Raw genomic sequence first — 27,677 nt, forward strand, 5'->3', positions numbered from 1 at the left:
TCACCTCATTCTCACTCTTGTATATATCCCCCATCCTCATTCTAGAGGAGCCCCTGGGTCACATTACCCTCCCCCTCCTAAGGTCCCCTCCATAGCCCCACCCCCACGGCTTGCTGCGGCCTTAGAGGCTGACCGCTCTGCGGCTTCGGCCAGAGGGGGAGGGGTGGACTTCCCCGGAGCGCAATGGGAAGGGAGGGCCACGCGGGGTGATCTGGGGGTCTGGTCGGGAAGAAGGTGGATCTGGAGGAACGGATGCCCTCCAGGGAAGAAGGCACTGGGGGAGACATTTCCCCTGCCCCAACTTCCCCAGAGGCAGGGTAGGGGACAGGTGTTTGAGTGAGGTTAGGAAGGGAATTCAGGAGGGGTCCCAGATGGGGGCTCTAGTGGGATAAGTGCAAGGTGAAGAGCCAGGGAGGGGTACTGCCTGTGTATCCGGGCCCGGGGTAGTGGGGAGATAGCGAAGGGGAGTCGTGGCTTTGGGGAGCAGTGCTCGGGGTCCCCTCCCGGAGGGACCAGAGCGGTCCCGAGCTCCACCTCCCGGCCCGGGGGGGGGGGGGTGCTGAGGGCGGGGAGGCGGGCGGGAGGCGGGCGGGCGGGCCAGGAGGGAGGGGGAGGGAGGGGGCGGGCCGGGCTGTGCGCTCCGCTTGCTGCTGGCTCCGCCGCCGCCGCCGCCGCTGCCGCCGCCGCCTCACACACTCGGGGAGCGGGAGCGCGGCGCGGACACGAAGCCGCCGGGGCTGCTGTGCCCAGAGCCAGCCGGAGCCGGAGCCTGAACCGCAGCGCCAGCCCGAGCCGTGCCGAGCCGCAGCCCGGGCCGGGGCCGGTGGCGGCTCATGGACAGCAGGGCCGGCGGCCGGCGGTGCCCCGAGGCGGGTAAGAATCCGGTGGCGGTGGAGGCAGCGGCGGCTCCCGGCCAGGAGCGGCCATAGCCGGCGGGAGCTGAGGGAGGGGCGCTCAGCGGAGCGAGGCCACGGGGGCCCAGGCTGTGCTCAGCGCGCTGGGGCTGAGGTGGGGGCGGCTGGGAGCTTGGGCTGGGGGTTACGGCCGGGGCACCCTGGCCTCCAAAGTCCGAGAAGAGGGGGTGCTGAACCGGACCTTTGCCTCGGCGTCCCGCACCCCTGCGCGTTTGGACCCGCGGGGAATAAGGCGACTCTAGGAGCGCGCCGAACGGAGGTGGTTGGGGAAGCGCGCAGCCCCCAGCTTGAGGGGGGGGGGGCTCCCCGAGGACGAAGCAAGCAAGGACCCTAATACACAACGCACACACACACTTGTTGGGCGACCAGCTCGGATCACTTAGGTGCTTCAAGCTCCCCGCAGGCAACCAGAGGGCCAGACCACGGACATATGTACACGCATACATACATCCGTACATATGTGCACACAGACATACCTCCCGCACACCAGCGCCCACTGGGGCACCGTCACTAGCACATAATCCGCTTCAGCGTCTGCACGCTCGGCAGCACGGACACACAACCCCTGGCCACAACAGAGCGACAGAACATAACCGGGTGTGACATTCGGCGACATGGACACACAAACACAATCCCGTGCCCTCATGTACGAGTGTCACAGCCACAGTTCGCCAAATGAACACTCAAAACCTAGCCTCTCACATACATATTCCTTTAAGGAACACACCCTACCATAAAATATGTTACGCACTCCTTGGCCAGAACATAGATAACACACGTCTCGCTTGCCCCCCTCAACTGCACCCACATAAACACACAAGCCTAGTGTCTCAGCACACGCCTTGACGGCACACACCCTAACACAGAAAGTAGAACCTACAGCGGCGCCTCACGGGCACAAACACAGAATCTACTGCTTCACACATCTTAACACTGGGTGTCACACACACCTTACACCAACAGTGTCACATTACACCTGCAGCCCATACACACAAATACACACTCAGTCCCTCTCCCTCCGAGGCCAGATTCCGTCCTGGGAAGCCGCTGGGCGGTCCGGCGAGCCCCCAGCGCCCCTTCATCTTAATCACGACATTGTTATTGTAAATATCAGCACAGCGGGAACCCTGGGGGCTGGCTGGACCGGCTTCCCTGGCTGCGTCTCCCCCACCCCCACTCCGCGGCCAGCCCTGGCCGGGTATTCCCGGAACAGGCTGGACTGGCAGGCCGCGCCACCCCGGCTCCCTTGGGCTTCAGGGCCCCAGGTCTCTTTGCAGAGGGTGCAAGCCTGCGGCGGTATTTGCGACCCTCTTCGGGCCTTTTAGCTGCGTTCTGCGAGCCACCTGGGTCCCCAGCACACCTGGGTCCCGCACACCTGTGTCCCTCTCACACCTGGACGCCCCCTCCGCCGGGTGCCGGCTACAGGCCAGAGTCGTGTGCGCGGGCAAGGCCCTGCGGCCCGAAGGCAGATCGCTGCACGCGCTGGAGCAAAACTGGTAGGCGAGACGGACTCAGCTACCCTCGGGAGCCAGACTTCTGGCCTCAGTTTCCCCAGCAGTGATTGACGACTGTTTCTTCTAGCTGGAAGTATTCGGTGAGGCGTTGAGGTCTGTGAGGATTGAGTGCGGGGCAAAGACCCCTTTCTGCTAGCCCTGAGAGGGTCCTTTTCTGGAGAATGTCCCCACCCGACTTGGCTCGCCACGCTTTGTGATTCCGGCGCCGGCTCGCTCCCCGCCCCCTCCCGGCGCCCGCTGCTCGGCTCCCGCCGGCGCCCGCTTGCTGGGGACCCTAGGCAGAGGGCCGAGACGCGGAGGAGGAGGGATTCCCCGCGGCGGCCGCTGGGGCCGGGGGCGCAAGGGGCCCGCTAGCCGAGGCACGTTCTCACCGCTCCCCCCTCCCCCGCCTCGCCTTGAGCTCCCGGAGGCCCTGCGTCGCTGGGATGGGGGTGGGGCCGCCTGAGTCCGAGGATGGTGGAGGAACAGCCGTTCCCCACCACCACACGACTGCGTCCTCTGGGAGGAGATGCCCACGCTCTGGGTGTGTGCGGGGAGCGCCCGCTGACCACGGAGGTGTAGACAGGGGGTTGCCCCGGCGATGGAGTCCAGGACACCTTGCCGGAAGACGCTAGGGGCCTTCCATTACCTGCTCTGGGCCAACCTCCCGTAGCTGCCAGGAAAGAGGTCGCCGCGAAGGTGTTTGTGACAGCCTAGAGGTGGGGGCTAGTTTCTTGACGTAGAGGTCTAGGAGGATTGAAATCTGTAATTACAAGTAGCCCAGGGCGTGGGGTGGAATGGGGGAGAGGGATGAGAAGGGCCTCCAGGGATGGCCTAGGGGTAGTGTAGTAGAGGAGCAGATCTGGTTGCAGTTCTAGCAGCGTGTTTCCCCTCTCTCCTCCGACCCAATTCAGTAAGTGACTTCATCTGGAATAGGGTGTCTTGCTGGTCTGGTATCTTCCTAGCAGAGGGGCTGATGCTGCTGTGGCTACTCGGTCAGGGGATCTGGGCTAGATAGAAATAGTGAGCTTACTGCTGGGAGGAGAGGGGTGGAAGCACCAGGAGAAGGCCTGCGGGGGCGGGGGTGGGGGTGGGGGGTCGGGAGGGGGATGGGGAGGAGATGGAGAAGGCTCTTCTGATATGGGGTGAGGGCTACCCCTACCTTGAGCAAGGATAGCTGGTGCTGCAGAGTGAGATTCTTTCAACGATGTATTGAGCACCTGCTATCCACCAGGGCCCATGGTGGGTGGTGAGGATGCAATACAGTGGTAAGATACACACCAACCTTGTCTTCATAGGTCTGCTCAACTGGCAGGGGATGGGTGCATTTATTTACTGAACCAGTGAGCACCTACTGTGTGCCTGATGCTGGAAATAAAATGCTATATGTATGTATATATATCTGTCCTTTACAACATAATAGACCTCAATTCCACAGATCTCATTTAATTCTCCCAGATACCTTCCAAGGGGCAGAATTTATTATTTCCATTCCACAATATGGAAGTAGGTTCAGAAAGGTGAAGTCACCTGGCCAAGGTCATATAGCTAGGAAGTAAGTGGTGGAGCAAGGGTTTGAGCCCAACAATCTGACTCAAGAATGCAGGTGCCTGGAAGCCCTGCAGAGGCTAATAGAGGGTTGTGAAAGAGAAGGGAGAGGAGCTGAGGGCTGTGCACTTGTTCACTGTGGGAAGTCTCTGAACAGCTCCACCCCACACAGTCCTGCTTGTTTACCCTACTCTCCCAGAGGTTGGCTTTGTCCTTTGTGGTTTTTGTTTGTTTGTTGGTGTTTTTTTTTTGTTTTTTTTTTTTGCCCCCGGTGGTAGTGGCTGTTGTGTAACAGTGCAGGGGTAAGAAGGGTGGGGGTCAGAGCTGACCTGGTCCCAGTGACGGCTGCCTCTAAGTGTTTTAGCATTCATCAGAAAGTGGACCATGGTCCCTGAGGTGGACTGAAACTGAAGGTTCCAGGTGAACCCTCACTGCTATTCTCCTCCCTCCCCAGATGTTGACACAGATGGCGTTTTCCTTGGCCTTCCCTGGACTCTGCCCCCTCATACCTTATTGCACTCCTCAGGCCTGAGAAGAATGAATCACTGTGTATGCTGCATCTCTGCTTCTCAGGGTGCCTATGTCACGGGGCAGAGGTGGGGACACCCTTGCCAGGAAGGCAGCCAGTGCCTGGGCAAGGGCAGATAAGATGCTAATCACTTCAAAAGCTGCCGCCTGGGACTAATGACTCCCAATAACCAACCACCTGAGCAAAGTTCAGGGATGCTGGGGGCCAGGGTTAGGGCTGCCTCACTGCTGGTCCTGGTTCCTCTGACTCCTGCATCCCTAGGATGGCATGTGCCCTGTGGTCAGGGGTGGGGGAGGCCTGGGAGGCTTGGGGTTCAGTCCTTGAACCCCAAGCCCTCTCTTTCTTTCCAGGCAAGTTGGTAGCCCGGAGTGGGGAGAGGGAGGGAGGGAGGAGATGCTACATAGCAAACACATTCTAGCCTCTGTGACCTTTGTTGATTTTCTTTCCCCCCCAGACTCTGGGCCTTGAAGAGACATTCTTATTTCCCACGTCCTGACTCTTCACTTACTACTTTTGTGACCTGAGACAGTTCCTTATTCTTTCTGAGCCTCAATTTTATCATCTGTACCATGGGGAGCTGGGTAATAATAAAGTACCCGTTTCAGAGAGTGGGGAGGATTAGATGAGATAATGTATGCAAATGGAGTAAAATCTCAGGGAGTGTTAACTGGGATGATAATGATAGTGATGACAGTGATGATGATGGTAAAGGTGACTGTAGAATTTGCACTTCTTTCTTAACTCCAGGGACCTAGTGTTTCCTGATATTGTACCCTGCTGTCTGGGGTGGGGGGTTCTCTAGGTCCCTCCCCCTAGAATCAGAATTCCTGGGGTGGGGGCATCATTTTAAAGCAACTTTCCAGGCACTTCATGGGCCTTAAAGCTTCTTCAACTCTGGCCCTCACTGTGTGTAGCCACACCCCCAAACCTATGTTCCCCTAAATTCCTACTTCCTAAAAACACCTTCTTCCCCATACCTTCCTGGCCTTGGATATTCCTCTGTGGCTCTCTTCCCAACTCAGAAGTTGTATACCACAGTCCTTTCCTGACTCTTCTGCTGGATGGAGGTAAGGGATCTCCTAAGGGTGACAGTGTGAATGAGTGAGAGAGAAAAAAATGTGTGTGTGTGTTTAGCGGGGTAGGGGGTGGTTACTGTGTTTGAGCTGCCTGGGATGCCTGAGGGGTTAGAACTGTGTATTGTGACCCTGAGAGGGAGAAGGAAGGGCTTAGCCTGTAGCTATTGGAGCCGCTACAAATCAAAATCACCCTGACTCTGTCAGACCACAGACCTCTGAATTTATAGCCAAAATGTGTAAGCATTCATATTTTCTTGGAAAAATATGCACCGTGGTTTCATAAAATTCATAAAGGGGGCTATGATCTAAAAAGGTTAAGAGGGGCGCCTGGGTGGCGCAGTCGGTTAAGCGTCCGACTTCAGCCAGGTCACGATCTCGCGGTCCGTGAGTTCGAGCCCCGCGTCAGGCTCTGGGCTGATGGCTCGGAGCCTGGAGCCTGTTTCCGATTCTGTGTCTCCCTCTCTCTCTGCCCCTCCCCCGTTCATGCTCTGTCTCTCTCTGTCCCAAAAAAAAAAAAAAAAAAAAAAAAATGTTGAAAAAAAAAAATAAAAAGGTTAAGAATCCCTGTTCTGAAGAGAGTGAGTGGAGGCAAGCAGTCACTGCCTTATTTCTCCTCTGTGTCAGGTTTAGGGTAATTCCCATATAACCCCCACCCTCCCAAGATTTATGCATAGAATTGGTGTGCAAGAGGATTCCATCGTGTGTGTGTGTGTGTGTGTGTGTGTGTGTGTGTGTGTGTGCTGTTCCCCTCCCACCCCCATGGGGGGACAGAGGGTCAGATACCCAGCAGGGAGTGAGGTTCTTTGGTGAGAGTCCATTGGAGGTGTGATTGGGTTGGAGCTTGAAAGTAAGATGAGCCTTGTGCTAGGTCCATTCAGGTAGAGGGGAAGTGATGGGAGGATGGTTCCACATGGGGCATTAGATAAATTCCTCCTTCCTTTACAGAGATTAAGATTGCAACTCAGAACAAGCACACACACTAATCTGATAGCAGCCTCACACACTCTGAGCACCTTACTGCCAAGGAGTGACGGTGGGAGCTGGTGTGGTTCGGGAAGGCTATGTGAAGGAAGTCAAGTGTTTGACTTGTGTAGGGAATCTGCGTTCATTGAACATTTGCTAAGAGTCTACTGTGGACCTAAACAGAGAGGGATTAAATTTGACCCTGGTAGGTTCTCAATGGAGTAAGGGAATTGGGTAAGGAAATAAGCAGTAACCACCCAGAAAGTGCCAGGATAGGCTAAGCCTGGGAGCTAAAATAGTCACCCTAGGCCTCTTTCTGAGTGCCTGCTGTGTCCTGGGTCCAGAGCAGCGTCCTGAGGATGTAGGAGCAAACAAAGCAGAGCCTCTCCTGCTGTATGTTCAGTCTTGTAGGAAAGACATTTGACAAATTACTTCCCAAAGAGCCACATAACTACAATTGTAGGTGCTTTGAGGGAGCATTTGTTGACTATTTACTGTGTGCTAGGCATTTAGCCCACAAAATTTCAAACTCCCTAGACAATAGGTAGTATTATTCCCATTTTACAGATAAGGAAACTGAAGCTCTAAATCATTTCCTCCTGCTCAGCAGCCAGGAAATGGGCAGTTAGGGTTCACCTCAGACTGTCTGATGTCTTCTTCATCCCGCAGCCTTACGTGTGCCAAATGATTACAACGAAACAAGATTGACAAATAGTCATTGAGGTAGAACTGTTGTGAGCTCCACGGTAGCAGACTGAGTCTGTCTTGTATGCTGTTGTGTTCCAGTGCCTGGGACAGAGCCTGGCACATTGTAAGTCACAATAAACATTTGTTGAATGCATGGTGCCCAGCATTGTGAAGGTGCGTGGGTTGGGGCAGGGAGATGAATGTAGGGAGCCTGGCCCTACCTTCAGGAAGTTTGGCGTTTGCCTGGAGAGCCAGAGAACGCAGGAATAGGTGCACAGTACTGGGGTTGAACAACACAGGCAGGAGGGTGGTGTCCCAGAGAGCTCAGTGATTCATTGCCACAGGATTGGAGCAGACAATAATGGCTGTGAGTTGGAGAAAGGAGAGGTCACCATGGGCTGGAGAGGCCTGGGAAGGCTTCTTGGGGGACCAGAGTCTGCCTTTGGTGGGATAGGTGCCATCTAAGACAAGGCTGGGTAGGATTTCCAGGTGGGAGGCAGGTACTTCAGGTGCAAATGGGGAGGTGGGAAAAGGAGAGTGACCCTGAGCCCTCTGCAGGAAATGCTTGACTTTGGATTTATTAATAGAGGAGCTGGCCATGGCCATGGCCTCCTAGAGGAAGAAGGGGTCAAGACTGGGACAGTAGTAGGTCTGGCTGGGGTCTGCAAACGCATAGCCTCAAAGCTGGAAGAGATGGGCAGAAGTGAGTTATTGGGGTGATGGGAGTGCAGCTTGTGGTTGGCTGTGACACACAGGGGCTCCAATTGGAAGGACCTGGGGGCTGGCATGGAGAAGCATGTCTGAGATGCGACTGGACCAGTTAAGGGGGGAGGGGCAAGGTATGAAATAGGGGCCAGATGTCTGTGAGGAGAGGGGTCAAATAGGAACCAGATGTTTACTGAGAGACTCTACATAGGGCCTGGAGGGGAGTGGTCAGGGAGAGGCTGGTGGTGTGGTTGGCAGTTCTGTCCCAGTTAGACCTGCTGGGCTCGCAGTTGCTAAAGACAGGCCAGGGCAGCTCCCGATGCCACTTCCAGGGCTAGTCAGCCCTGACCACAGTCCTGACCCCAGTGTTAACCTCTACACTGTTCTTCCACACACCTGTCGGTGTCTAGTCTGCCCGCAGTGGAAGTAGGGGAGGGAGGGAGGAGCTGGAGTCCTGGGAACTGGCCAGCGCAGCATGTGTCTGAGGGGAGGTGGGTGGCTAACTCCTTCTCTTCAACTCCAGCCATCTCCAAGCCTTGATAGGTGCCTAGTTTCAACTGCCCCACCCCCATGTGGGTGAAAGCATTGGGCACTGTAGGTGATTATTGTCAGAAATGAATCATTTGAGGGTGCCTTGGTGGCTCAGTCAGATGAGCATCCGACTCTGGCTCAGGTCATGATCTCACGGTTTGTGGGATCGAGCCTGGAGTGGGGCTTTGCTGACAGTGTGGAGCCTGCTTCGGATTCCGTGTCTCCCCCTCTGCCCCTACCCTGCTTGCGCTCTCTCTCTCTCTCTCTCAGTAAGTAAATAAACATTAAAAAAAAAAAAGGCATTTGACATGTCACATCTCATACACATATATTGACTGGCATCTCAGAAGGGAGAGAAATGAGAGGTCCTTCCCACTCTCTCCAGCCATCCTGAGTGGCCCTCCTTGTGGGGTCTGGGGAATGTAAGGGGTGCCCGTGTCTCTTTCCTACCATGTATGTGGGGGGTTGCTTAAGGCCTTCCCCTTCCACTTGCTGTCTCTCTGTATCTCAGTATCAGGGTAATTACCATGGGTGACTAAGGCAGGATGCTGGTGAGAAGGAGGTGTTGGGCAAAGCACAGAATAGAGAGCAGGGAGGAGGGAGTGTCAGGAGGGTCAGGGCGTTCCATGGGCGGGAGCTGCTCTAGACTTGTTCCAGGCCCCTTACCTGCTCCTCCAGCTGGGGCAGACACTGCTGCTACACCCAGCTGTGGGTGAAACTCAGGGTTCCGGGTTTTGGAATCAGGGTTCTGGGCTGGAGCTGAGCTCTCCTCATGGGCTAGTGTATAGGTGGCAGAGGGAGAGTCAGGGGCTGGCTTGGGTTCCTCCTCCCAGCTGACCTCCTGTTTTGCCTCTTCCCCTTGCAGCCCTCCTGATTCTAGAGCCTGCCAGGATGGGGCCCCTGAGGCCTAGCCCAGGCCCTGGGGGGCAACGGTTGCTGCTGCCTCCCTTGTTACTGACACTGCTGCTTCTGCTGGCCGCGTCCCCAGGCCATGCCACTCGAGTAGTGTACAAGGTGCTGGAGGAACAGCCACCCAACACCCTCATTGGGAGCCTCGCAGCTGACTACGGTTTTCCAGATATGGGCCACCTGTACAAACTAGAGGTAGGCGCCCCGTACCTGCGGGTGGATGGCAAGACGGGAGACATCTTCACCACGGAAACCTCTATCGACCGCGAGGGGCTCCGTGAATGCCAAAACCAGCTCCCCGGTGAGCCCTGCATCCTGGAGTTTGAGGTGTCTATTACAGACCTCGTGCAGAATGGCAGTCCCCGGCTGTTAGAGGGCCAGATAGAGGTACAGGACATCAATGACAACACGCCCAACTTCGCCTCGCCAGTCATCACGTTACCCATCCCTGAGAACACCAACATCGGCTCGCTCTTCCCCATCCCAGTGGCTTCTGACCGTGATGCTGGCCCCAACGGTGTGGCGTCCTATGAGCTGCAGGCCGGGCCCGAGGCCCAGGAGCTATTTGGGCTTCAGGTGGCAGAGGACCAGGAGGGGAAGCAGCCACAGCTCATCGTGATGGGCAACCTGGACCGGGAGCGCTGGGATTCCTATGACCTCACCATCAAGGTGCAGGATGGTGGCAGCCCCCCACGTGCCAGCAGTGCCCTGCTTCGAGTCACTGTGCTTGACACCAATGACAACGCCCCCAAGTTCGAGCGGCCCTCCTATGAGGCTGAGCTGTCTGAGAACAGCCCCATAGGCCACTCAGTCATCCAGGTGAGAGGCCCCTCCATCTAACTGTTAGGGTTCCCACCTTTAGAAATGGGAGCCCAACCCAGCCTGATGAATGTTCCCTTTACTTAAGGGGAACCTCCAGGGTACTGTGGTAAGAGCTTTTTTCCCCAGCCCCAGTGAGATCTTCCTATAAGCCCCACCCTACCCCAGCAGGTGATATGGTTTTCCTCTATCAAACTACTTAGAGTGACATAGCATAGCACAGATAGCATATGAACAGCAATCCCCCCCCCACCCATTCCCAAGGCCGACTCAAGTTGGAGAAACCTCTGAGAAGTGAAATCCCCTCCCAAGTCAAAAGATATTCTCCTCCCCAGCTGAGTGAGCCAAGTTGGAACAAGAACAGTCTCTCCAGAGATGAGAATATCTTCCCAACCAATGGCCCTTTAGCCACATGAGATTCTCCTGAAACCAGAGGACAGAGCCTTACTTTGCCTCTCCCTGACAGTCGAATGAGATTATTTTAGCCAAGTGAGTCCTCACAGTTCTAGAAAACTGCAGTCAGATGTCTGTCTGTACGCCAGCTTCCTTCCCTGGTACAGGGTGCTCTTGAGTATGGGATGCTTGGTACAATGGGGGGTCGGTTGCTTCTACTGAAGTTCTCAGCACCCCTCTCCATGGGAACTGCCCCAGGGGCTTGGGCAGCTTGGTGGAGCCAGGGCCTGGGAGGGAGCAAAGAAAGCGTCCCTGCAGACAGGTGGGCGTATCTCCTGCTGTCATCTCAGCCCTGGCCTCCTGCCAGCCCCAGCTCCTTTCTCCTTCCCCCTGGGCTGAAGCTGTCTGTCTTTGAAGTGAGGGAGCTGAGGAGGGCACAGCCTGCCCTGTATACCGTTACCATCCTGGGAAACCCTTCATTCTGTATCCTTAAACTGAAGCAGGGCATGGGAAGGAGTTTCAGTCCTGTCCTTTTTTTTTTAAGAGGCTGGTGGACTTGAACGTGTAGAAGAGAGACTGAGGAAGAATAGGGAGACAGACCATCAGAGATGGTGAATAATAACAGCCTGGGTGCCAGGCAGTGTTCCGAACACATTATGTGTATTATGTCATTTAATCCTTACAGTACAAGGTAAGCATTATCCCCATTTCACTGATGGGAAACTGAGCCCATAGAGATTTGGAAACTCACCTGATCTCACCCAGCTGATGTGTTCACATCCCACCCTGACCCCATCCAGCAGTCTGGCCTCAAAGCCTATGCATGTAACAGCTTAGATCCCCTTCCAGTGGGCTGAAGCAAGAGAGCAGGGCAGAGATGGGGCTAGAGGAAGGGCAGAAAAGAGAGGATGGGAAAGGACAAGCAGTGGGAAAGAGGCAGGAAGAACTCAAAAAGGCGGGGAGGGAAACAGAGACAGGAGTGAAGAGTCATCCAGACAAAGGGAGGTAAGATGGCAAGACAGGTAGATAAGAAGCAGGGTGACCAGTCTGGAGACAGGGAGAGGTGGAAATCATAATGAAAAGGTAGGGGACAGATAGACCGGGGACAGGGCGGTTGGCGAGAAGAAACAGGTTGGCTCTCACAGGGGTTAGCAAATACCAGGGTAGCTAGGAAGCCCTGCCCAGGTGTCTCCACTGTTGAAAGAGTCCTGGTTCCCAGCCAGAAGGAGAGGAGACTAGCAGTGGTTTGAGGGCCCATCAGATGTGGTGTCCAGCACTGTGTTAGCACAAATTTTCTGAGATGGACAGGTGGATGGACAAAAAGAAGGATGAATGTTGGGGTGCGTGGGTGGCTCAGTCGGTTAAGCATTTGACTCTTGAATTCGGCTCAGGTCATAATCCCAGGGTCATGGGATTGAGCCCTGCGTTGGACTTTGCATTGGGCATGGAGCCTGCTTACAACTCTCTCTCTTTTTCTCTTTTTCTTTCTCTTCTTCTGTCCCTCTCCCCAGTTCATGCTCTCTCTCTCTAAAACAAAGCAAAACAAAACAAAAAAGAGGGATAGATGCTATTTAGGGAGCTCTGGCCACGTGCCAGGCAGTGTTAGGCAGTTTTAGAAGTATTATCTCACTTAATTCTCACCACAACCCCGTGAGATAGGTTCTATTATTATCCCCATTTTATACATTTTGTAGACTGAGGCTTGAGGAGGTTGAGTAATTGGCCCAAGGTCACATAGTTAGTTGGAAAGTGGTGGAGCTGGGATTTGAACCCAGGCCTCGTCCGCTGTGCTTCTCAGAGACTCTGCCAAGTTATACCTGTCTGTTTATCCCCAACACCCACATCCTACTGCCATCACATTCTGTCTGGCTGTGACGTAATTCGAACCCTCTGTTTCTCCCTGACCAGTGGTACCTCATAGCCATTCCCACCAGGTTCCTGTTGCCCCATCACCACCCATATTTGTAGAGTTGGGCCAAGTATGCGTCGGCATTGGCGTGGGAGGGCGTGCCCACTGCAAAGGGACAGACAGTTCATTGTTTGGTGCTGGGATCCCAGCCCGCTGCCAGCAAGCTCTGTGGCCTGCACCAACCCCTCCCTGTCGGCCGCAGCAGCTCGGCCGCCCAGATTCCTCAAGTTGGTGCCTAGCCAGGGCCAGGCAGGAGGGAAGAAGCTGCTGAAACAGGTTTCCCCGGTTTGAGAGAGCAGTGGCCTGGCAGGCTCACTCTGACCCATATCCCCACCTGGCTCCTTTCAAAAGAAATCCCCTCACCTGTGGCCTCCAGGTGGGGCATGTGGGGCTCTACTCGTGTGCAAATACACAAGCGCACAAACACGTACCTTCTCACACGATAACAAATAACCCCAGTCTTGTAACACATGTGTGTGCATGCGTGCATGTTATACATATATGTCATGCATACATGCCATTTCCACTACTCACACCTTTCCAGCTCTCCAGAAGGGTTGAAGGCCAGTTTAACTGGCTGGAAGGGCTGCCCCAGTTGCTAGCTGGATCCTCATCCCCATATTTGGGCACACTGGAACAGGAATGGTAAGCAGAGTTGAATTATGCCCCATCCCATCTCTACTAGTTGCTTGTAGCGCTGCTGAGGATTTGCAGGCTGTGTCTGTGCTCCTCCGGGAAATAGATCAGTGATACCTGCCACAATGTCAGGGTTGGGAAAAGGGCAGTATAGGTGCTGCTTTTGGAAATGGTGCCACGTTCAATGAATTCTATCTGCTGTGCTCATTGGAAAGGCAGCACACGTGTCCCTGACTTTGCTATCCCCAGACTAACTCATTCCTGTTTTCCTCTTCTCCCCTGCCCTGAAGGTGAAAGCCAATGACTCGGACCAAGGTGCCAATGCGGAGATTGACTACACATTCCACCAGGCGCCTGAAGTGGTGAAGCGTCTTCTGCGACTGGACAGGAACACTGGACTTATTACTGTGCAGGGCCCCGTGGATCGTGAAGATGTAAGTACCCTGCGCTTCTCAGTGCTCGCCAAGGACCGAGGCACCAACCCCAAGAGTGCCCGCGCCCAAGTGGTGGTGACTGTGAAGGACATGAACGACAATGCCCCCACCATTGAGATCCGGGGCATAGGGTTGGTGACCCATCAAGACGGGATGGCGAACATCTCAGAAGATGTGGCAGAGGAGACAGCTGTAGCCCTGGTACAGGTATCTGACCGAGATGAGGGAGAGAATGCAGCTGTCACCTGTGTGGTGGCAGGTGACGTGCCCTTCCAGTTACGCCAGGCCAGTGAGACTGGAAGTGACAGCAAAAAGAAGTACTTCCTGCAGACCACCACCCCGCTCGACTACGAGAAGGTCAAAGACTACACCATAGAGATTGTGGCCGTGGACTCTGGCAATCCCCCACTCTCTAGTACCAACTCCCTCAAGGTACAGGTGGTAGATGTCAATGACAATGCACCTGTCTTCACCCAGAGCGTCACTGAGGTTGCCTTCCCAGAAAACAACAAGCCAGGTGAAGTGGTCACCGAAGTCACTGCCAGTGATGCTGACTCGGGCTCTAATGCTGAGCTGGTTTACTCTCTGGAGCCTGAGCCAGCCGCCAAAGGCCTCTTCACCATCTCACCTGAGACTGGAGAGATCCGGGTGAAGACATCCCTTGATCGGGAACAGCGGGACAGTTATGAGTTAAAGGTGGTGGCAGCCGACCGGGGCAGCCCGAGCCTGCAGGGCACAGCCACCGTCCTCGTCAACGTGCTGGACTGCAATGACAATGACCCCAAGTTTATGCTGAGTGGCTACAACTTCTCAGTGATGGAGAACATGCCGGCACTGAGTCCAGTGGGCATGGTGACCGTCATTGATGGGGATAAGGGGGAGAATGCCCGGGTACAGCTCACAGTGGAGCAGGACAATGGTGACTTTGTTATTCAGAATGGCACGGGCACCATTCTCTCCAGCCTGAGCTTTGATCGGGAACAGCAAAGCACCTATACATTCCAGCTGAAGGCGGTGGATGGCGGTGTCCCACCTCGCTCAGCTTATGTTGGTGTCACCATCAACGTGCTGGACGAGAATGACAATGCGCCTTTTATTACCGCCCCTTCCAACACCTCCCACCGGCTGTTGACCCCCCAGACACGTCTTGGTGAGACGGTCAGCCAGGTGACAGCTGAGGACATTGACTCTGGTGTCAATGCTGAGTTGACCTATAGCATTGCTGGTGGCAACCCTTACGGACTCTTCCAGATCGGGTCACATTCAGGTGCCATCACCCTCGAGAAGGAGATTGAGCGGCGCCACCACGGGCTGCACCGCCTAGTGGTAAAGGTCAGTGACCGTGGCAAGCCCCCACGCTATGGCACAGCCTTGGTCCACCTTTATGTCAACGAGACCCTGGCCAACCGCACCCTGCTAGAGACCCTGCTGGGCCACAGCCTGGACACGCCACTGGACATCGACATTGCTGGGGATCCGGAATACGAGCGCTCCAAGCAGCGTGGCAACATCCTCTTTGGTGTGGTGGCTGGTGTTGTGGCTGTGGCCTTGCTCATTGCCCTGGCAGTGCTTGTGCGCTACTGCCGGCAGCGGGAAGCCAAGAGTGGCTACCAGGCCGGAAAGAAGGAGACCAAAGACCTGTATGCCCCCAAGCCCAGCAGCAAAGCCTCCAAGGGAAACAAAAGCAAGGGCAAGAAGAGCAAGTCCCCAAAGCCTGTGAAGCCAGTGGAAGATGAGGACGAGGCCGGGCTGCAGAAATCCCTCAAGTTCAACCTGATGAGCGACGCCCCTGGGGACAGCCCCCGCATCCACCTGCCCCTCAACTATCCACCGGGCAGCCCTGACCTGGGCCGCCACTACCGCTCTAACTCCCCACTGCCTTCCATCCAGCTGCAGCCCCAGTCACCCTCGGCCTCCAAGAAGCACCAGGTGGTGCAGGACCTGCCACCCGCAAACACATTCGTGGGCACAGGTGACACCACGTCCACAGGCTCTGAGCAGTACTCCGACTACAGCTACCGCACCAACCCCCCCAAATACCCCAGCAAGCAGGTAGGCCAGCCCTTGCGGCTCAGCACACCCCGGCCCCTACCCCACCCCTATCATGGGGCCATCTGGACTGAGGTATGGGAGTGACAGAGCAGGTGTATCAGACCTGTGTGCTCACCGGCCCGTAGGGGCCGACCTGAGCCAGTGGTGGGAGGTGGGACCAAAGATCTGGGGATGCTGGGGCCTTGGTGATGACACTGCTGCCTCACCCAGGCTCAGAGCATTAGGCTTAGTGAAAATTGAGGGAGGGTGTGCTCTGTGGCATCCTCCTCCTTGCCCCTGCCCCACTGGGAGAAGCCTGTGATTGTCAAATCCCGAGACACTAGACCCCACCTGGTCTAGCTGGTGGGGGCTGATGGGTGGGTGAGCAGAGGGGTTTGAGGGCAGAAGGTGTGGGAGGGAAGTGAAGAAGTCTATTCCAAACCTGGGTCTCTAGCTGAGACCCGCCATTGGTGCTTCTCTAGAAGGGAAACAGGGAGACCAGGGGTCCTAGGGGGTAACTGAGTAGGGACTCTGTCAGGGAAGGGGGCCTCCCTATTTGTGCCTTCTAGGTGTGCTGTGTCAGCCTCCTCCCCACCCCAGGCTCCTGTGGTTGGGCCCCAGCTCCCCTTCCCCAGACCCAAACACTTACCTCTGACAATAAAGTTCTCTATTTTTGGAGTTTTGGTTTCTTATTTTCCCGGAACTGAGAGAAGGAGTGAGAGAGACTGGAAACAGCCCTTTGTCCTTAGGTTTCCACCCAATTTCCCCATCCCTTCTCTTTGCCCCTTCCCACTTCCTAGACCTGTGTTCAACCCCAACCCTATCTTAATTTACTGTCATCCCATCTACCCCCATGTCTGACAGCGTGTCCCCTCATCCCATGTTTGTGAAGCCTTCTCCCTAGGAATGACGTCCTGCGCCAAGAAAGGGCAGCTGCACCCAAGTGAAATGCACCCAAGTCCTGCCCTTTGTCCATTGGCTGAGACTTGACCCTTCCAATCTGCTCACATTGAGCAGTCCCTGACAGAGCTCAGGCCCGAGCACCGGGTGAGGGAGGAGTACAGCGAGGAGTACCGCCTGCCCTTGATTATACCAGCCACCTTCCCCCAGGGCACGGTCTCCCCAAGTCCCTTTCCCAGCTGTTTCATCCCAACAGCACTCAATTCCCAACAATTACTGGGCCCTGCCCTGCATGTCCTCACCATGATCGCCAGCCTGGGCTACTGGGAGGGAGGGCCCAGGGAGACGGGAGGGAATCCTGAGGTTCTTTGGATTTGGCCTGCTCTGTATCCCCACTCTTAGGGTGCTCCCTTCTGACTGAGGCTGAGGTATCCTAATCCTACCTCTCCTCCCTTCCCTTCCTTCAGCTCCTTGCTCTGGCCACCCCTGGGCTGCTGGCTCTCACTCACTCTCTCTCTCTCCATCTCTCACTTCTTGCTCTCCTGGGTCTGCCCTGTCTCTGGCTGTGCCCAAGGGGAACAGGGGCTAAAGCCTGGGTGAGGGGCCTCAGGTCCTGGGAGAGTCTCTGAGGCCAGAGGCGACGCGTCTCCATGGTGACTGAAGAGCCTTGAGACACTCCCAGGAGGTTCAAGGCGCCAGCTCTCTACCCTGATTCTGTCCACAAACTCCCCAATGCCCTGGGCGTACCCCCAAAGTAAAAACTCCTGGGGGCTTTGGAGGAGTGGGGCATGGGCAAGTGAAATCTAGTTTCATGTCATTTCACCTGGACAAATAAGCATCTCTAGGGGGACCTCCAGCAACTCCTGACCAACCATTCTTTCTCTTTTGTTCCCATGCTTGCTGCTGCCAGGTGCATCTTTCTCTTTTCCCTTTAGCTTCTTCATCTCTTTTTATTTCCCAACAGCTGAGGGATTATCCCTTACTCAGCTGCAACCCAACACATCCATGGAGCCACATCGCACATCTCCCAACATTCAGACACAACCAAACCACAACACCATGGTTGCCACTGAAACACCTAGGCCAAGTTCCCACTGTGTGGTCAGCATAGTACTAGACCCTGAAGGGAAATGGTCGTATTTGTATGACACATGCAAGGGAAAAGATGAGGCAACTGAGAATCTTAAATGTCGAGTGGGACATAGTAAAGCTTTTTCCAAGTTGTTCCACTATAACTTCTGCAACTAGATGCTTCCATTTTTTTTTTTTTTTTTACCTTATACTAGGTACAATGTACCCTACTCAGCACTTTATGTGAATTAGCTCATTCGGTGCTCATAAGTCTTTGTGACATAAGTCATTATGATGCTCATTTTCCAGAAGTGAAAACTAGTTAACGATGGAGTCAGAATTCAAACGGAAAGCATCAGGAAATCTGACTTCCAGAGTCTGCTCTTATCCATAATACTATACAAAAGGGGTCCTGTGATTAAGTTAGTTTGGGGAGTAAGAGATGCACTATCACACTAACCTATTAAAGGCTCTGCCAATCCTGTGAGAATTGGGGGGAGCCTGTTACACTTTGTATAACTCTGGGTTTTCCCAATTTATTTGACCATAGTGCCCCCTCCCTTTCTTTGAGGAACGCAGTATAACACCTGCAGAGGACATGGGAGTGGGCTCCTGGAAGGAAAATGTCAAACTTGAGCCAGCTCTTCAGTGATGAGCAGGAGCTGGGCAGGAGGTTCAACCAAGGGAACCAGCTCCTGAGGCAGCAGTGAGCATGGCCAACTTGGGGACAGGGAGAGGGAAGGAAGGGGAATATTCTGGTTGGCATGAAGGCTATAGAAGAGAGCTGAGAGAGGAGATGGGAAGAACTGTAGGTTGTAGGTGACACAGATGCCATGCCAGAAGTTCCTGAACAGGAAATGGGAGCCCCTGAAAAAGCTCATGAGTTTTGGATGAACTGAGTTTTAGAAAGTCCAGTGGAACGTATGGTGGATATAAAGGGGGTAAAGGTGAAGGTACAAGACTGAAACTCTAAGGTCTGGACTAAAATGGTGGCAGTGGGGACAATGAATGGATGGATTTGGCTAAACTTAGGGAGAAACAACCTGTAGGGCTCACAGGATGACTGGATATAGGGTAGGGAGGGGGAATGAGTAGGACACCTACCAGGATTCCCAGGTAAACATTTTCCTTCTGTGTCTGGGTGATGGGACAGTGATGAAGTTGCTGCCCATGCATAAGCTGGTGAAAGAAAAAGAAGAATTTGGTTTCAGATTTGTTGAATCTGAAGGACCAGTAGGGACGGCCAATGGGAAATACCCAGCAAATGTCTAGAACTTCAGGACTGGAGTCAGAGAGATTTGGGATCTAGGCTTTTTAAGATTTGATAGTGATAAGAATTACAGGGAATGTTTAGGGTTGAGTATGATCCAACCCTTCATTTTACAGAAAAAAAATCCAAGGCAAAAGAGACCAAGGGGCATGCCTAGTAGGCAAGTCTGAAGCTTTGGATTACCAAATGTATAGGTTCTTTGGGGAGGGAGAGTTACTGGCTGTCATCTTGGAGAAAACTGGAAGGAGAAGCACCTGACAACCAGATGTCCCTGTGCCTCACAGACCCCCTCCTGGAGACTGTTCACTTCAACACCAGGTGGACGATGCTCCTTTACAACATCCCAGCCCCAAATGTCCAGGTCCATTTTGGGGACCTCGTCTGTCATCACCCAGACCATTCGGTGTTTTGGATAACAACATGGATCCCAAGAAGGGTTGCCTATTCCTGAAGACGAGGTGGGAGCCAAGATGGGAAGGTAGTTCTGGGCTGCCTTCCCAAAAGCTTCAGGGCTCCTTGTCCTGACAGCTCCCGTCACCCCCCAACTGCCTTGGATGGGATGGAGATTGTTATGGTATCAGGAGGGTGGGTCTGCAAACTCAGGACCCCTTCCTCTGGCCTTGTTGATAAGTTCCTATTGAGGGCTTTAGAATAAAGACAGGGGCGCCTGGGTGGCGCAGTCGGTTAAGCGTCCGACTTCAGCCAGGTCACGATCTCGCGGTCCGTGAGTTCGAGCCCCGCGTCAGGCTCTGGGCTGATGGCTCGGAGCCTGGAGCCTGTTTCCGATTCTGTGTCTCCCTCTCTCTCTGCCCCTCCCCCGTTCATGCTCTGTCTCTCTCTGTCCCAAAAATAAAAAAAAAAATAAAAATAAAATGTTGAAAAAAAAAGAATAAAGACAAAGCACCAGCGAACTCTTAGAGGATTGGAGGGAGCCTGGAGACTCAGCCCAAGGAGAGCCCTGGCCTGAGCTACTCCCACCCCTGGCTTCCAGGGACCCTGGGTCTACACCCTCCACAACTCCTGATTTCTGGTTGGCAGGAAAATCAGTGGCAGTCCCAGGTGGGTGTTTGGGTGACTGGTTGGTGGTGCCAAGTGCCAAGCTGAGGTTGCCAGGTTCCTGGGATGATCATTAACCTGTGGCAGGCAGACAGGGCTGCCTGGAGCCACCTGTCACGGTTCCACTGCCCCTATCCCAACCCCCAGTCCAAGCTTCTAAGTCCAGGCTCCACCAAGCCACAACCCCTCCCAGAAGCTCCTTCCCATTTCCTAGAAGGAGAATCCATCTGAGGCCCGCCTTCCTAATTCCTGATGGATGCCAGGCCCATCCCCCTATGCCCAGGTCCTCCTGGGCCCTACCCTCTACAGTTAATACTGTTTTCCTGATCTGGAGGATGGAGGAGTTTCCATTGTTCTGCTTCCCCACCCCCAAGGGGCCCTGGTTTGTTATCAGGCTCCCCTTCCTTCTTCCCTCCCACCTTTTTCCATTCCCAGGCCTCTCTAGAGGGGGATGAAGTGGGGACAAGGGGCTTGAGTGGGAGGGGACGCAGGAGGGAGTCCTGAGGCAGCCGGCAGCATCACACAGCAGGGGTAGGAACAGAGGATCAGAAAGACCTTGCGATCTCATTTGGATGGAGGCAATGGGAAGTTACAGAGCAATGAGACAGGTGAGGAGCTGAAGTTTGGGGATGCTATTTGGAAATTAGGGAACTGTTCTGGTATTGGTGAGCTGTTTTGGAACAAAGAGTTCATACTGCTTTAAGGAAGCTGTTCTAGAAATCGGAAGCTTGCTCGTGTTTGAAGGCTATGCTGGAATTAGGGGAGTTGGCTGGTATTGTGCTATTCTGGTGTGGGCTGTTCTAGAATTAACGGCTGTGGCAATACTGGGAAGCTGTGCAGCGGTGAGTGGTTGTACTGGATTAGGCTTATTGTGGTGGCCTGGGGGCTCTAACAACACCGGGGCCTATGCTGTGTTGGGACTTTCAGTGTGGCCTTGGCTATCCTGGGAGCTGTCCTAGAATTAAGGGGAGGTCCTCGACTGGCATCTGTGCTTTCTTGGGGGCTCTGCTGTTGCTAGGGGGGCTGGGCCTCCTCTCGGGTGCTGCTGAGGCCTGGGGGACCGGAAGCTCTGGGGCAGGCCTGGCAGGGGCTGGGGTTCGTGGTGGTGGTGGGCCCCCTGGGGCCAGCCTGCCTGCCAGCAGTGACACTCCTTGTCCCCGCAGTTACCTCACCGCCGCGTCACATTCTCCGCCACCAGTCAGGCCCAGGAGCTGCAGGACCCGTCCCAGCACAGTTACTATGACAGTGGCCTGGAGGAGTCTGAGACGCCGTCCAGCAAGTCGTCCTCGGGACCCCGACTCGGCCCCCTGGCCCTGCCCGAGGACCACTACGAGCGCACGACGCCCGATGGCAGCATAGGAGAGATGGAGCACCCTGAGAACGGTGAGGAGCACCAGCACGGTCAGGGCGCCCCGGGAGTGGGCAGGAGCTGAGAATGGTGACCGGAGTTTAAACATACCTTCCATTTATTGAGCTCCTGCTGTGTGTTCAGCAGTAATCGCGGTGCTGAGTGCTTTCAGCCATATACCCATTTAATCTTCACAACTTCTCTCTGATCTGAGAACTTTATTGTTCTCTTTATAATGGAGTAACGGTGAGCTCAGAGAGGTTGAGTCACTTGCCCAAAGTAATACGCAGGAAGTGACAGAGCTGGGAGGGATTCAAACCCAGGCTTCTCTGACTCCTAAGACCTTGCATTCAGTACCACATTATACTGACTTCCTGGGAACAGGGACCAGGAGAACGGTGGCCAGAGGGCTCAGGTGGTGGTGAGGGAAACTTGGGGGAACCTCGAGGTAATGAGGGTCCTTTAATGGGGTCAGAGGGCCTTGAGAAAGGGGAGGGGACCCTGGATGCTATGAGGAGCTCAGAAAAGGGTATGATGATCCCCTGAGAGGAGGAGCCGGAGAGGGTTTAGCTGAGGAAAGGGAGCGGGGAGGTGTGGGGAGGGGAAAGGCTTGTCTGGGAGGGGTTTGAAGGGTGATGGCAGAAGGGATGTCTGGGCCAGAGCAGAGGTCAGTGTGGGGATAGATGGTGGGTGTGCTGTCAAAATGCGTGTGTCTGTGTAGTGCGTATTGCATGTGTGTGTGTCTGAAGGCATCCATGGTAGCTTGTGGAGGGGGAGACTGAATAAGCTTCCCCTTAGGACTGAAAGACTCTCCACCTTATAGCTGTCTTTGGGTCTTGCCCCCTCCCTCCGTCCAAACTACCCCCCCAAAAACGATGAAAAGTTCCACTCCCCAGCTCTCAGGAACAGGGCACTTGTCTGACATCCCAGGCCCTAGGTCTCAGAGGGCCCTCCATCCCACTATGCCCCTCCATGCTCTATCTCATGCCCATCTCGTCCTTTTTGTGCCCGCGCAGAGCCGGCTGGCCGGAGCAGGCCCTGAGGCGGAGTGCCAGGTATGTGGGAGCTGCTCTGGGGTCTGGGGTCTGTGGGACTTGGCCCAGCACCCAGCTCCGCCCACCCAGTGCCCATGCTCTGCTCTGTGCCAAGTTGGGTCTCCCAACTCTGCCCTGAGAGGAAGAGCCTTGGTGCTTTGAGGGTTAACAACAGAGCTGTCCCCTCCTCACCTTGCACTGGCAGGAGGCCAAGCCAGGGTGGGTGGTACCAAGGGAGCCCCTGCCCCAGGCAGTGCTGCTCAGTCATGTCCCTGAGGGAGGGTCACCGCCTGGTACCGTCCCTGAGCAAGGGCGGGACAGGGGCAACTGTGACAGGAAGTGCTCATGGCCCAGCCGTTCCCATGGAGACCCCCGCTGCCCAGCAACCACACCGGCTACTGATGTCAGGCGGCCAACTCCTGTTCCCGTGGGTGTTCTGGGCAGGGAGCCGGAGCTAGGCCAGGGGTGGTGGTTGGCATAGGGGGCTGGAGTGAGGTGGGGAGGGGTTGCATGAGTGTGCTTGTGAGTACCTGGGTGTGTGCTTCTATGTGAACTGTCCACACAGAAGCTCATCCCCTCTCCCTGGCTTTAAAGAAGGGCCTTGCTATGCTGTGGAAGGGTGGGGTTCCAGGACAGCTGGGAGCATGGTGAGTTTGAGGGGGTTCAGAAGGTATGTGCCCACCTTCGTCTGAGGATTCAGATGCCCAGTGTAGATCTGTGTGTCCATGCCTATCTGAAGATAGGGGTGTGTGTGTGTGTGTGTGTGTGTGTGTGTGTGTGAGAGAGAGAGAGAGAGACAGACAGACAGACAGACAGACAGAGATATTGTGCCTTTAAATGAGGATGGGGGTTTCACACTCCTAAGGGTAGATTTGCTCGTTTAAGCCGGTCTGGAGATAGACAGATGATGGGGTGTGTAGATGGGTTCTGTGTTTATGCACCTGTCTGAGGGCAGATTTGGTGGGCGTGTTGATAGGAGAGCTGGGGGGTGGCTGAGGATGGAGGAACGCATCTATTTAAGGATAGATTGTATGAGAAAGAGAGAGAAGAGCATGCGGTGGATGGTGGGAGGGTGTGTGTCTATTTGCAGGTGTGTGTACCTGTGAACTCAGTGGGCAAAGAGGGCGCGCACCCTGTTCTGAGGCAGGGTGTGGGCACCTGTGGGAAGCCACGGAGTGGAGCTCTGTGAGGTTTCTTTGCCTGAAGACTGTCCTCCCCACTGTCTCCTGCAGACCTGCGCCCTTTGCCTGATGTCGCCATGACAGGCACATGTACCCAGGAGTGCAGCGAGTTTGGCCACTCCGACACGTGCTGGATGCCTGGCCAGTCGTCTCCCAGCCGCCGGACCAAGAGCAGCGCCCTCAAACTCTCCACCTTCGTGCCTTACCAGGACCGAGGAGGGCAGGAGCCTGTGGGCGCCGGCAGCCCCAGCCCCCCGGAAGACCGGAACACCAAAACGGCCCCCGTGCGCCTCCTGCCCTCCTACAGTGCCTTCTCCCACAGTAGCCATGATTCCTGCAAGGACTCGGCCACCTTGGAGGAAATCCCCCTGACCCAGACCTCGGACTTCCCACCTGCAGCCACACCGGCATCTGCCCAGACAGCCAAGCGTGAGATCTACCTGTGAGCCCCCTTCTGGCCTGTGGCCATGCCCCTCCCCCAGCCACCGGCCAGCTCCCAGATGGGCCCATTCCAGGGCCCTGCTCCTGACCCCTCCAGCGTGGACTTCCTGGCCAGGGCCCTACGTGGGGGTGAGTACTGGTCTCATGACCACGCAGGCCCTTCCCCCATGCAGGGTCCAGGTCCTTTCTCCTCACTTCATCCCCCAGCCCCTGGGAGCCCTTCTTCCCCTTTATGGGGCTCCCCCCAGCTGGTGCCCAAGAGGGCTCCTCTACAATGTCTAGGCTCCCTTCTCTCAACTTCCAGGGAGCACCCCCTCACTTCGGGCAGATGGTGGAGTCAAGGGTGGGCAACACACTTTTAACTCATTGTTTCTCGCATGGCCGACTAGGGTGGAGACAGGATGTCCCCATTCCGGCCCTGCTTCAGGGCTGAACTGGGGAGCCCCTCTCCCTGGGAACTCCCAGAGGAAACTCTTGACCCCCAGGGGCTCCCTGAAGGGCTTTTGTTACCAAAGGTGGGGTGGGGATGGGGGTGGGAGTGGGGCGGAGGCCTTGTCTTCCTATACTGCTCCTGGGCTGGCCCACCTGCCTGCCACATGCCCATGCCTGATCCCATCTGGGCACCCCCCTTCCCTACTGGTCATGCAGTGTCTGTATATAAGGACCTTGGAATGATGTCCCCATTTCTGCCTGATTTGCAACTTTTCTTGTTGATGTTGTGTTGTCTTGGGGGACCCCTCGGAGGGGGGGCTGCCCTGTGCCCCCTCCTCCCTGCCGCAGTGCCCCCCACCCCAGGCCTCTACTGTTCCATGTTGTAAATACCCCTGGGGCCGTAGTGGGATGGGGGTGCAGGCCAGGGAAACAGTGGGTGGGTGGGGGTGGGAATGGGGGTAACATTCGCCTATCAGCAGAGCTGGGCTTTTATTTAATTTTTTTTAAAAATACAAATCTCTATTTTTTTGGAACTGTTGCGCTGTGCCCTGGGGGGGGGATCCCTGCTCAGGCTGGCCCCCCCACATCCAGATGAGCATCACAGAGGGGCCCTGAGGCTGTGGGGGGCAGCTGGACAGGGGTGGGATGACTGTGCCTCTGGCCTGGTTGGGTGAGTTGGGAGCAGGAAGGTTTGCTCAAGGGGTGGCTGGTCGCTGCCCCCAGCAGGGGGAACCTGCACCCTGCCCCCTCCCTGCCCCCCAACCCCCAGCCCCTGCCATGACTGACCCGTCAGCCTGTAAAACCACCATTGCCTTGATCTCAGGGGGTGGGAAGGGCTGCCTCAGGGCACCCTGGGCTCCAGGCCCCCTTCTTCCAGTTGGGCTTCCCTTTGCCAGGGTCAGGGGTCCCATGGGGGAGGGGGTGGGGAGATTGGGGGGCAGAGAAGCCCAGTCAGCCATGATGAGGTGGGATTCCTTTCTGCACCTCAGGGGGCCAGGGTGTGAGGGGCATCCTGCAGAGCCCCCATCTCCCACTGTGGCCATCTCAAAGCCTCAGTCCCTCTCCCTTCCAGAAACCCCCACTGCCTTGGCCCATACCTCTCCAGCTCCCCAGGGGCCCAGGCTGGGAGGCTGGAGACTCAGGGTATGGCCTTTGCTTGACTTAGTCGAAGCTTGGGGGGCAGCCCAAGGGTGGGAGGGGGTGGTTACAGGCTGCTGGGTCGTCTGGTGCCTTTGGGAGCTGTGCTGCTGGGGTCTTGACTCCTGTAACCCCAGAGACCCCATCTCCACCTTAGAAAAGCCAGGGGCCTGAAGAATCACCCTATTCTCTGCTCCTTGCCCCTAACTTGGCTTGGGGTAACAGTGCTGGGAAGGAGAGCATTGTTAGGCTGGTGGCCTCAGCATACACAGCCCTTCTATTGAGGGAAGAGGGTAGAGTGGGCTGGGGTGGCAGCAACCAGGTCTGGGGGTTGGCCAAAGGCTCCTTTCCCTGGGGGAGGCCCAGAAGTGGGCTGGGGGCTTATTAAAGAGACAGCCCCCTTCCCCTGCACAAACAGGGCAGGTGCAATAGTGGTGGAGTTGGTAACATGAGGTGCCCAGCTGGTGGGGCAGTAGCCTCAAGGGCTGTCCTGGGTCCTGGAGGTCAGGATTCTGGCAAGAAGATTGTATGAGGCCCATTTGCTTGGTGGAGAGGGTGGTCCAGACAGGAGGCATTCCTGGAGTCAGTGGACTCCCCTGGAAGCCCCTGGTGGCCTGGGCACCTTGCCCTGGTCTTGGAGACCCCTGAGCACTGAGTGGAAGGGCAGAGGAGCATTTTGCACAATGGAAAAGCCAGAAGGAAGGGGGTAGCCCAGATGGCTGGGAGGGCTGAGAAGCACAGAGGGGGAGCCCTTCCCACAGGCCAAGGCAGAGTCCTGGCCCCCTGGTTGGGGTCAGGGTGCTGAGTCTTTCACTGCCTGGGCACTCGAGAGGTAAAACCAAAGGTGGGCAGGGGATGGGTGACAGCACTGGGGATCACCCCCATTGGTCCTAGGTCTGTGAAACCCTTCCCCAATGCCTTGTGTCGCGTACAGTTTTATGTACAAATAGGCGACATTTGGCCAGAGGAGACCCCCTCAAACCCAGCCTGACCCAGTCAGTGTCTTCCTAGAGGGGACCTAGTTGGTCCCCAACCCCCTACTTCAGAGCATGTCTCTTGGTAGGGGGAGGGTATATGGGACCTCTCCTGGGGTCCCTGAAGCGTGTCTCACATCCCTGGGGGAGGGTCTCTGGGGCATCTCTCACCTCTGGGGGCTCCCTAGGCCCTATCTCTCCCTTTGGGAGTCTCTGGAGGGACATGTATTCCCTCTGGGGACCATGGGAGCATGTCTCCCCCCTACCCAGGCTCTCTGGGGAGCCTGTTTTCCTCCCAGGGTTCCTGGGAGTACTTAAGGCATGTCAGTCTTGGGCCATCTCTCTTCCCAGGGAAGGGGGCTATCTCTGCAGCATGTCTGGGAAGGGATGTTTCCGGCCCTCCCTGTATCTCTCCTCTGTGTCTCTGACCTGCAGCACTTTGGGAAGAGACTGGGCAGCTCTGAGCTGTCTTTTCTCCTGGAGGCTCCGGGATACCTCTCTCTCCTGAGGACCCGGCCTCTGGAGCCATTTCTTCCCTGGGCGTGGGCTGTCTCCTGGTGTTGGAGGGCTTTTGTTGGCCATGAGAAAGTCTCTTAGGGGGCGTCTCCATGCGGGACTTCTCTGGGAGGGGGGACTATGTCTCGCCCATGGGGTTCCCGGGCGGGTGTGTCTGCCCGTGGGGAGAGGGAGACTGTGTCTCCTCGGGTTATCTGAGTGGGGAGGGGGGCCGTGTCTCTCTCGTGTGTTGGGGGGTGGGGTTCGGGGAGGGGGGTTTTGGGCTCATCGGGTGCCCACACTGGGGTCGTGTTTCTCTTGGTTCGTGCCACTTCCCACCGCCTCGCTCCTCCCGGGAAGGGCCCCCGCCCCGCCCTCACTCGCCTCCCATCCCTGGCGCTGCGAGCACAATCCCGTTGATTTGTAATGATTTCTGTCTCTTTCTGTCTTTCTCTTTCTCTGACCCCCCCCTCCCCCGCCGCGAGCATGCGCAGGCACCGCCCCTACCCCCTCCGGTTCGGTTCGTTTCCGGTTTGTTTGCTGAGCTGTCAATGGAAGACCCGTGTAATTATTCCCGAGCTTTACAATAAAAGTGTGAAAACCGGACCCCACCTCGCTTCTTCCGGGCCCTCAGGCCTGCGTCCCGGGAAGACTGGGGGCTAAGACTGGGTTAGAGGCCTTTGAGGGGGCCAGGAGACGCGGCCGAAAGGAGGGACGGAGACCCATTGAGATCAATCGGTGCCACTCTGGAATGGGGGCCA

The 27,677-nt window shown here is 55.9% G+C and overlaps 1 protein-coding gene across 4 annotated transcripts; it reads left to right on the top strand.

Moving 5' to 3' along the window:
- The first annotated feature begins 662 nt into the window (after nt 1-662).
- PCDH1 (protocadherin 1) lies at nt 663-27,522 on the top strand. Of its 4 annotated transcripts, XM_058733395.1 has the most exons (6): nt 664-873; nt 9,312-10,174; nt 13,403-15,598; nt 21,038-21,257; nt 22,239-22,277; nt 23,489-23,601. In XM_058733395.1, exons 1-5 carry the CDS (start codon nt 834-836, stop codon nt 22,262-22,264), a joined length of 3,345 nt encoding a protein of 1,114 aa, XP_058589378.1. In that variant the 5' UTR covers nt 664-833; the 3' UTR covers nt 22,265-22,277; nt 23,489-23,601. The 4 variants fall into 4 exon arrangements, with proteins under 4 accessions (XP_058589397.1, XP_058589378.1, XP_058589368.1 ...); XM_058733414.1 differs by lacking the exons at nt 22,239-22,277; nt 23,489-23,601 and adding an exon at nt 19,103-19,276 and having other exon boundaries at nt 663-873; nt 21,038-21,137; XM_058733385.1 differs by lacking the exon at nt 22,239-22,277 and having other exon boundaries at nt 665-873; nt 23,489-27,522.
- Nucleotides 27,523-27,677: the final 155 nt, after the last annotated feature.

This window comes from Neofelis nebulosa, chromosome 1 (assembly GCF_028018385.1).
Source record: "Neofelis nebulosa isolate mNeoNeb1 chromosome 1, mNeoNeb1.pri, whole genome shotgun sequence".
Classification (NCBI taxonomy): Eukaryota; Metazoa; Chordata; class Mammalia; order Carnivora; family Felidae; genus Neofelis; species Neofelis nebulosa.

Excerpts from the sequence above, each read along its gene's own strand:
- PCDH1 (XM_058733385.1), top strand. The coding sequence starts at position 834 with ATGGACAGCAGGGCCGGCGGCCGGCGGTGCCCCGAGGCGG. Across the intron at positions 874-9,311 it reads CCGGCGGTGCCCCGAGGCGG|CCCTCCTGATTCTAGAGCCT; the intron begins GTAAGAATCCGG and ends TTCCCCTTGCAG. Across the intron at positions 10,175-13,402 it reads TAGGCCACTCAGTCATCCAG|GTGAAAGCCAATGACTCGGA; the intron begins GTGAGAGGCCCC and ends CCTGCCCTGAAG.